Source organism: Arachis hypogaea, chromosome 10 (genome assembly GCF_003086295.3).
Source record: "Arachis hypogaea cultivar Tifrunner chromosome 10, arahy.Tifrunner.gnm2.J5K5, whole genome shotgun sequence".
Lineage (NCBI taxonomy): Eukaryota > Viridiplantae > Streptophyta > Magnoliopsida > Fabales > Fabaceae > Arachis > Arachis hypogaea.
This window is the reverse complement of record NC_092045.1, coordinates 12840337-12851123: the sequence shown is the minus strand read 5'-3', so window position 1 is coordinate 12851123 and position 10787 is coordinate 12840337. Positions and strand designations below refer to the sequence as shown.

The following is a 10787-nucleotide window of genomic DNA, read 5'->3' as shown; positions in this document are numbered from 1 at the left end:
AAAATATTTTCACATCTATAATATATTACTAATTTTATAATCAAAATATGTTATAAGTGATTTTTTTATTATTAAAATCAAAATTTTTTACTTCAAAATTAAAAAGTTTTTTCTCTTTTCTTTCTTTTTTTCTGTCTCTCTCATTTTTTTATCCACTATATCTTTTTTATATATCATTATTAATGACTAATTACAAATTTGACCATCAAAATATATAACATAGTATTTTTTAATTGTATTTAAATAAAATTAAAATTAAAACTAAAATTAAAATATAACTATATTATATATTATATATTACTAATTAATTTAATAACCAAAATGTGTCACATGACACTCTCTTATTAAAATTGAAAAGAAATATTTTTCTCCAAAATTAATAAACTCACTTCCTACATTCTCTTATTTATCTATCTTCCTTTTTCTATTTCTCTTTACCCTTTCCACTTTATATATAGTTTATAATTTATATTTTATATTAGTAATTTGATAAACTAAAATATGTCAATAAATATTTTTTCATTACAATTAAAATAAATTTTTCTTTCCAAAATTAACAAACTTTTTCTCTCATTCTTCGTATTTATCTTTCTCTCTCTTTTCTTTTATTCTCTATTTTTTTTATCTTTTTGTTCTAAAAAAATAAAATGAACAAAATAATAAATTTTTACTACTTATCTTTCTAATCTATATTTTTACTTATCTTTTTTTAAATATTTATTACATATAATTTGGAGAGAATACTAAGATTGTGATTAAAAGTTAGAATCAAGATTCAATTGTTTAAAAAAAATTAATTTTGAGTAAATTTATAACTATTAATATACTTTTTTTATATACAATAGAGAAAAAATATTTTTTTAAAATAGCAAGCATAAAAATTAATTATTTCTATTTGTTCAACAGATTTAATATCTAATTAAATATAAAAGTATATACATTAAATTTTTTTTATTTTAGATAATAAATATTAAAATTAATTATTAGTAAAAAATTAAATTCTTTCATATGAAAATAATAACTAAAAATCTTATTATTTAATTTTTTTTATTTACGAAAATTTTTTTAATCAATAAAATTTTTTGTCTCTTACGATTTTTTTATAAAAATAATTTAATTTTATAAATTTTTTATGTCATAATTTATAATATCATGGCAAAATCGATAAAATTCTAAAAGGATTATATTCCCATAATGGGTAAAAATACTAATAAATTAATATTAAAATGGAATTGATTTCGATGAAGTGCACCAAAATGAGATTTGAGGAGATTTACGTTGGTATGGAGTCTTATGCTTCTCGTACAATGTGAAAAAACCGAATATGTCTAAGTTGGTTTGCTTTTCGTAAAGTGCAAAAAGGCTTCTTATAAATTACAAGGAAAACTTTTTTTTTCTCACAAATTGTAAAAATTGCGAAAAACCCATATTACACCAATTTTAAATTCATATATCTTAATTTTCATCCTGCTTTTGTTTTCAATAAAAAATAAAAATGAAAAAATTCTTGAGCCAATTTTTAATATTTTTAATTATTATTTGATCAATATAAATACTAAATTATTTTTAATAATAAATTTTATTAATTTATATGTATAAATTTTAAAAAAATATAGACACAAACTATATTAATTTATATATATAAATTTTGATAAATACATATATAAATTATATACTTCTTAATTCTTATGTATAAAATCTTATAAATATTGATCAAAATTATTACTAATCAAATATTAACAAAAAATAATAATATTTACTGGTGATATAATATTATTTTAAATATTATTTTTTTACGATAGAAAAAAAAAATATCACGCATATGGCGCACTCCTTCAAAAAGTTTGTTATAATTTTACCTCTTTAAAAAAAAAAGTTATAATCAATAAATTCCTTGCTGCTGGGGCGTGGTCCCCAGACGTTTGAGTTTGCCACTATAAATCAAAGGTTGGGGGCTCTGTCTTCTCCCCTCACAAACACCCCTGCATTCTTCTAACCTTCTCCCTCGCCCTTCATTTTTGCACTTCAATTTCTTTTTATTCAAGAAGTTACGTATTTCAACTTCCTCCAAGCCTAAGTGAAAAGGATAATAATCAGTTACAAGAATTAGTTACTTAGTGCTATTTTTTTGAAAGGTTGTTATGAGTCAGTTTTGATTAGTTAAAATAAACGTTTATATTATATATTCATACCATAGAACTGATTAAATTTTGAGCCATCATTACCTAAATATAATATAAATGTACCAATGAATTTGTTTTGTTTACCTTTTTTTCAGTGAGATTCTATCGAAGATGACACAGCAGAATGTGGTGGTGTGCAACACCAAATCCAGCGGTGACTTGTCGGTTTTTCCGGCGGCGAGTGCGGCGCAAAAGCCACCGGTGGGTGGAGGGTACATTTCCATTTCAAGGAGGCCAAGGAGGGTTCTCAAGAACCTTGAGATCAATGGAGATAACAGAATCAACGCTTTGGTTGAATCCATGAGAGCCTCTTCCCCAACTCATCTCATGTCCACTCCTTCTTTGACTGAAGAACATAGTTCTTGGATTGTGAGAACCCAACTAACCCACCTTAACAAAACTCTTTAATCATCAAAATTCGAAACACGCACCTTATTTTCTTCTTTGGTGGTTTTTTTTATTGGTGGAAATTCAGGTACAGTTAACTTCACGTGAAGGAGAAGTTGATAACTGAGAACTATTAGATGAAATTCTAGTTAAATCAGTTAAATCATTTAACGTCTCTCAGCTATCAACTTTACGTAAAGTTAACCGCACCTAAAATTTTCACCATTTTTATTACTTCCTTAATTACTAGCTTGTATTAGTAGTAACATATATATGAAACCTGATTGGTGATGATAACAAAAACAGCTTCGCTATCCATCGGCATTGGACATGTTTGACGAAATTATGAAAGGATCCAAGGGGAAGCAAATTGTGATGTTCCTTGACTACGACGGAACGTTGTCTCCTATAGTCGAGGACCCTGACCGTGCTTTCATGTCGAATTCGGTCAGTGTCTCTTCTTAATTTCATTATCGAGAATTACTAGAGGTTCAGCAGACCAAAAGTTAGTTAACAAGGTTTAAAAATATAGACTAATAGTATGTTATTAAATGGTTAGACTAAAGAAATTATGCTAATGGTTAAAAGTACTGGCCAAAAACAATAAATTCTGCTGGCCGTTTTCTCTTTCTTTTTGTTATCATAGATCATGTTTAATTTCTATTTTTGAAGAAGACCATATTTGTTCTTATATGGTTGTTTCTTTAGATGAGGAAAACGGTTAGAAAACTCGCAAGGTATTTTCCAACTGCCATAGTCACGGGAAGATGCAAAGACAAGGTCTACAATTTTGTTCGATTGGCAGAGCTATACTATGCTGGGAGCCACGGAATGGATATTAAAGGACCAACAAGAACTTCCAAGTACAACAGAGTAAGCGAGTTATTTGTAATTTACGTCCATCTTATTTATTGTATAGTAGTATAGTACATAAGTTAAAATTGAATTAAAATACAAGTTAATTTTAATATACCGTCGTTATAAAGCAATTTTATACGCGTATTTAATCACATAATATTATATTATAAAAAATAACTACTATTTTTATTGATTATATGTGAAATATTATATTATAAAAAATAACTACTAATATTATATATGTAAATTGTTATAAAAAAAAATGGATGTGATTGTACGACTGTGTAAAATATTTTATACGTATCAAAATTAAATTTATTAAAATAATTCACTTTTTTTCTTTGACATTGGGTATTATGGCATGCTGTGCAGGATAGTAACGCAGAAGGAGTTCTTTTTCAACCAGCAAGTGAATTTCTTCCCATGATAGATGAGGTAGTGTTTGGAATATGTTCTTAAAGATATTAGAAACCGAAAATTGTGTCATTTTCATGCTTTATAGAAGAACTGGAAGTTTTTTTGTCTTCAAATAACAAAAAAAGTTAGCTACCGATGGTCTCTATTATTGTCTTAGTTACTAAATAGATTCTTTAAAAGTTATAAAAGTATTTCTTTATCAATTTAAATTAAAAAAGAAAATATTATGTTATAATATATTAAAATTTCTATAACTAAAAAAATTAGAAGTAGTCAATTCTTTTGATAAAGAAATAAAATAAAAATTTAGTATAAGACAAATATAAAAATAAAATAAAACTCACCATTCATATGTCTTTTCTTTTTTTAATTTAAGCTTTATTTTCTATCATAATTTCATAATTCAGTAAAATCTCTCCTACTTTATATGAGTTGTTTTATATGGATGACTTTATGAGTTGTCCATGTAACTTTATTTATTTTTTATTTTTTTTGGCCTTTCTAAGGGAATGGTTTTCATTATTTTAGAAAGTTGGGGGAAATAATTATTTACATATTTGTTGGATACAATATGAACTTTTCAATTAGGTGTACCAGCAATTGTTGGACAAGACAAAATCAACTCCTGGAGCTAAGGTGGAGAACAACAAGTTTTGCGTCTCAGTTCATTTTCGTTGTGTTGATGAAAAGGTACATACAAGCTAAGTAGTGCTCCTGCAAATTAAAAGTTAATAATAATAATAATAATAATAATAATAATAATAATAATAATAATAATAATTTGTTTATGATTATTATGTAAATTGTGATAATACTATTATTATTGTTATGTTCATGATAAAAAAAGCCTAACTCAAATAATTATATAATTTTTAATAGAAATGGACTGAACTTTTGCATCAAGTTCAATCAGTGTTAAAAGAGTACCCTAAGCTTCGTCTTACACAAGGAAGGAAGGTGAGTAGTCATGCTTCTATTTCTTATTCTTATTATATTATTTCCATTTTCTTGGGTATTTAACTTTTTTATATATCCTTATATACTCATGTGTATGTTCTAAATGGAAGCTGGGTCTTGTTTTATCTCAAATTATTTTCTTTTAAATGTTTTATAACTAGTCAGTTTATCTATTTGAGAGTTTAAGTATATTTTGTTTTAATATTATTTAATAAAAATAGATAATGATTACAATGATTACAGTAGACTCAACATAAAATGTGGGATATTTTACAAGAAAAAATTTATGGGTCATTAATTTTTATTTATATTAGTTAATAATTACATGATCAAAAAAAATATTAGTTAATAATTTTAGTCAGCACACAAATTCTATTTAAGTGTTTTTTTTAACATCAACTTATATAAATATGCTAATATAATGGTTAAGTGCTGAAAAAAATAAATAAATTGTGTTGATTTTGTAGCACGGTTGATATCTTATTTAGTTTCATGTAATTTTTTTTTTTAATTAACACAGGTAGTTGAGATCCGCCCCACTATTAAATGGGACAAAGGCAAAGCCTTGGAATTTTTACTAGAGTCTCTCGGTGAGTTTCTAGTAATATACTTTAAATATTTGCTTATCCTTCTTATTGTCACAATTAAACATGTGCTAAATAATATATAAAGATATGATTAATGAAACATGAGACTAATTATTAGTTTTTATTTATAGTATTAATAATAATCATGCTTCCAACTTGAACAACAGCATCTAATAAATTAATAATTTTCAACAGGATTCGCCAACTGTAATGATGTATTTCCAATTTATATTGGTGATGATCGAACCGATGAAGATGCTTTCAAGGTATCCTATATTAAAGCTTTTTCATACATACATATACATTAGTTATTTAATGATTGGGACAATTTGTTATATAGAAATTAAAGTGCGAAAATATTTAATAACAAAAAAGAATTAATAAAAAAAACCAAAATTTATTTTATTTAATATTTATTAATTGTTATAATAATTAATATTTAATATTTAATATATTTAAATATCATCATATGCATGCAGAAATTAAGAGATAGAGGCCAAGGTTTAGGGGTTCTTGTCTCAAAATTTCCAAAGGATACAAGTGCTTCTTACTCTCTTCAAGAACCTAACGAGGCAAGTAGAATAATGATGTTATTCTATATGTGTCAAATTAAAATATGCCTTCGTCTTGTGTAAATTTGGTGCATTAAAAAAAATACCAAAATGTTGGAGAGCTAAACTAGTCATAATTTTTTTTATTTTTTTTATATGTATTTATTAATTATTACTAAAATAAATGTGTAATATTATATGTAATAAGTGTGCAATAAGTGCATGCATAATATTCCGACACTAATGTACCTAGACGCATAACTACGTTTATGCACATTAATTTGTCATTATATCAAATTAATCAAATTAACAAACATTTACACCATGAGCACTTGAGTACAGTGTTTGGTTAAAAATAAAGAAAATGAAGACACACACGACGTGCATGTTTCATTAGGGCTATATAAATGGAGAAACAAACATTTTCTGTCCTAAAATAAAGTAACATTTCTTCAGTTTTTCCATATCAAAACATGAGAACAATGAAGACAGAACATGGAGATAAAATATTTATCTATCTCGAATACATATAATTTTATTTTTGTCTTTATTTTCTTTTTATTTTTTTACATAGTATATGCCCAGAACTATATCCAGATACCCAGAAATATATGCCCAAAATATATAATATTTTTATTATTTATTTAATTATCATTACTAATATATTTATTGGATTTTTATCCAGGTGATGGAATTTCTTCAACGCTTGGTGGAATGGAAACAGGTATCCATGCGAGCACGTTAGTGGGCATATATGTAATAATAATGTACATGAAATTACATATACGTATGCAGTACATTCCCAACCTGCCATAATAATAATAATAAGAAGAAGAAGAAGTGCAGTTTGGATACGACGTATATGTAGTAGCTAGTGGTAAACTAGTAACCAATGTAGACAGTTTGTGTTATTATTAAGAAAATGCAAATGTCTATATATAATTATATACAAAGACAAAAGTGTCTTTCGTCTTTGTTTGAGAATTGAAAAGCATGTCTTGTTGTTGTAATTAGATAAGTTAAGCAGTGAGTAGTACAAGTCAACGCTAATTAAGCTTGTGTATCTATCACTCCGATGCGAGTTTAATTTGGACCATTAAGAGTAATTAAAGTTGTACTCTCTCTCACTTATTTCTTTGTTAACCCACTTTTCATTAATCATAATGTTAAGGCAGACAAAAAAAAAACAATTAATAAATATTAAATAAGATAAATTTTATTTATTTTTTGTTAATTATTTTTTGTTACATTTTCGTTTCATTAATTATAAATTCTTAAAAATTTATCATTTATTTGGTTATGACTCATGGATACTATTATTATTGAATAAACTACATACTAAAATAGTATTTAAAAGGCCTTAACGCTGATTAAAAAAATTCTAAAAGTTGCGAACAACAAAAGAGCTCTTAAAAATGTTAAAATTTGACCGTAGTACCCAAACTTAAAAGTATGACATCACACTAAACGAAAAATGCTTATCTGACAATCGAAAGTGTTAAAATGACAAATTCTTTTAACCCTACTATGACTTGGATTTAATAATTATTTTAGTTAAGTGACATAGAAAAAAATAAAAAAATTTTCAATTTAATCTCCAATTCAATATGAAGAAAACCTCAATTAGATAATAACTAAAATTTCTTAATTACTTACAATCACTCTATTCTTATTAAGTAAACATTTTGTTAAAAGCACTCAAAGGTCACACACAGACGGAGTGAGATATCCATTGTTCGAGATATTCATCCTCCCGCCATTGACGCTATAGCCAAGGTCGCATACATGCACTGTTGAAGAAGCTGCTTGAAACATTGTTTGTCGTCACTCCAGTAACCATCATTTAGGCTTAATCGCAAAAGTAAGTTTACCTAGAGCTTGTTCGATTGCTTTGCTTTTCTGAAACTGATTCTTACAATGAGAAGTTGTATATCTTTATCTTCATTGTTGTTGAGGAATTTTTGTTTGTACCTTTTATTAGTGTATAAAAAAGTTGGTTGCTCTGTTTGTAGTACTTAGAGCTTGCTTGATTGCTTTGCTTTTCTAAAAAAAGTTCTTACAACGATCATTGGACGTCTTCTGATTCATTGTTCTTGAGAAATTTTTGTTTGTTCCTTTCATTTGTGTGAAACATTTTGTTGCTCTGTTTTGCAGTACCTAGGGCTTGCTTGATGGAGTCTTTTTCGCATTTATTGTTATTAGTATATGAATGGTCTTATAACGTTTGTGTATCACCACATGGGTAAAATGCAGAGGATATGGAGGTTAAGGTTCAGTATATTCGGGTGTTGAGTTCAGAAATATTTTATCTTCTATTGTACTGACAAATATTTGGTTAGAGTTTAGCCCAATTAATTTTTATGATTACTTGTGTATTTAAGTATTTCACAATTTGATATTGGCATTGATGCTAATTCGGTTATTGATAGAAAGAATAAACTATCAAGATCAAAATTTGATGTGGATTTGAAAGATATTAAAGACACTGTTAAAATTGGAAATAATCATGACAACTATGACAATTGATTTGGACAACAACAGCTAGCAAGAATAATTGTGTTTTGATTTAGGAATATAGCCTGCACTTTAAAGATCACTAGTTTTCTTCATTGTGTTTTGATTTTATGATTTATTTTTAGTTTTGAAGTCTTCCTGGTTATAAGAAAAAGGCCTATATTTCAGTGAGATATTATTTTAAGAAAAAGCTTATGAGTGAAAAGGCATGAATTAGGAAGAAAAGCCGAATAGTTTTGATTTTTGTATTTTGTTTTGATTTAGTCTTGGCATTTTGTCTTGATATTTGTGAATCTTGGATTTGTAGCTTCTTTTATCTTGGTGTTTGTTTGTGAATGTTAGAATTCTAGCTTTGTTTGTTTTAGTGTATGTTTGTAAAGCTCGAAATTGTAGTTTCATTTGTCTTGTTATAGAACCAGTTTGGTTCGTTTATCGTTGTCTTGGTCTTGGAATTGGTATTTATAATCTTGGCTATTGATATAGTGAAATTCAACCATAATTGTGGTAGAGACTGAACGTAGACCTCATTGTCACTTTCTATAGTTGCAAAAGATAAAAAAAATCTCCTACTTGCTCAGTAACACGTTTCATATTTGAAAAAGTGTCTAGATTCAAACCCCCTTTCTCAAAGCTCATAAAACCTACAATTTGGCATCATATCTTAGGCTCTAGAGTCAAGTTTAACAGCTTGGAGAAGAGATCCATGGTGATCAATCTAGTCTCTTTCAACCTAACCGAAGGACAATCCTATTGATGAGCGGATAATTTATACGCTTTTTGGCATTGTTTTTAGGTAGTTTTTAGTATGATCTAGTTACTTTTAGGGATGTTTTCATTAGTTTTTATGATAAATTCACATTTCTGGACTTTACTATGAGTTTGTGTGTTTTTCTGTGATTTCAGGTATTTTCTGGCTAAAATTAAGGAACCTAAGCAAAACTCTGATAAAAGGCTGACAAAGGACTGCTGATGCTGTTGGAATCTGACCTCCCTGCACTCGAAGTGAATTTTCTGGAGCTACAGAACTCCAAATGGCGCTCTCTCAACGGCATTGGAAAGTAGACATCCAGAGCTTTCCAGCAATATATAATAGTTCATACTTTGTTCGAGATTAGACGACGTAAACTGGCGCTCAACGCCAGTTCCATGCTGCATTCTGGAGCCAAACGCCAGAAACACGTCACGAACCAGAGTTGAATGCCCAAAACACGTTACAACTTGGCGTTCAACTCCAAGATAAGCCTCAGCTCGTGTAACATTCAAGCTCAGCCCAAACATACACCAAGTGGGCCCCTGAAGTGGATTTATGCATCAATTACTTACTTCTGTAAACCCCAGCAGCTAGTTTATTATAAATAGGACTTTTTACTAGTGTATTAGCTATCTCGGGACGCCTAGTCCTTAGACCTTGGGGGCTGGCCTCTCGGCCATGCCTGAACCTCTATCACTTATGTATTTTCAACGGTGGAGTTTCTACACACCATAGATTAAGGGTGTGGAGCTCTGCTGTACCTCAAGTTTTAATGCAATTACTATTATTTTCTATTCAATTCGATTTATTCCTATTCTAAGATACCATTTGTACTTCAACCTGATGGATGTGATGATCCGTGACACTCATCATCATCTATCCGAATGAACGCGTGCCTGACAACCACTTCCGTTCTACAAGCGAAAGCTAGAGTGCGTATCTCTTGGATTCCTTAATCAGAATCTTCGTGGTATAAGCTAGAGTTAATGGCGGCATTTATGAGAATCCGGAAAGTCTAAACCTTGTCTGTGGTATTTCGAGTAGGATTCTGGGATTGAATGACTGTGACGAGCTTCAAACTCGCGATTGCTGGGCATGATGACAAACGCAAAAGAATCAAGGGATTCTATTCCAACATGATCGAGAACCAACAGATGATTAGCCGTGCCGTGACAGAGCATTTGGACCTTTTTCACTGAGAGGATGGGATGTAGCCATTGACAACGGTGATGCCCTACATACAGCTTGCCATGGAAAGGAGTAAGAAGGATTGGATAGATGTAGTAGGAAAGCAGAGATTCAAAAGGAATACAACATCTTCATACACTTATCTGAAATTCCTACCAATGAAATTACATAAGTATTTCTATTCTTTATTAATAAATTAATTATCTCTTTATATTTTTGAAAACCCAATAATCAATTATTATCCGCCTGACTGAGATTTACAAGATGACCATAGCTTGCTTCATACCAACAATCTCTGTGGGATCGACCCTTACTCACGTAAGGTATTACTTGGACGACCCAGTACACTTGCTGGTTAGTTGAGCGAAGTTGTGAGGTTATATTTAGACCATGG

General features: G+C 28.7%; 1 protein-coding gene and 1 long non-coding RNA gene across 5 annotated transcripts; both read left to right on the top strand.

Annotated features, from left to right (window-relative positions):
• Window positions 1-1956: 1956 nt before the first annotated feature.
• Window positions 1957-7071, top strand: LOC112715191 (probable trehalose-phosphate phosphatase J). 4 transcript variants are annotated; one of them, XM_025766958.2, is made up of 11 exons: window positions 1957-2135; window positions 2279-2552; window positions 2877-3017; window positions 3279-3443; window positions 3801-3863; window positions 4434-4535; window positions 4725-4802; window positions 5323-5392; window positions 5585-5655; window positions 5869-5961; window positions 6626-7071. In XM_025766958.2, the coding sequence occupies exons 2-11, from the start codon at window positions 2295-2297 to the stop codon at window positions 6683-6685; spliced, it is 1101 nt and encodes a 366-aa protein (XP_025622743.1). In that variant the 5' UTR covers window positions 1957-2135; window positions 2279-2294; the 3' UTR covers window positions 6686-7071. The 4 variants fall into 4 exon arrangements, with proteins under 4 accessions (XP_025622743.1, XP_072060731.1, XP_029145433.1 ...); XM_072204630.1 differs by having other exon boundaries at window positions 4725-4806; window positions 5327-5392; XM_029289600.2 differs by lacking the exon at window positions 5869-5961.
• A 572-nt stretch (window positions 7072-7643) lies between these two features.
• Window positions 7644-10004, top strand: LOC140175461 (uncharacterized). The gene is made up of 2 exons (XR_011866271.1): window positions 7644-7801; window positions 9358-10004. It is a non-coding gene; the product is annotated as an uncharacterized lncRNA (long non-coding RNA).
• The last annotated feature ends 783 nt before the right edge of the window (window positions 10005-10787 follow it).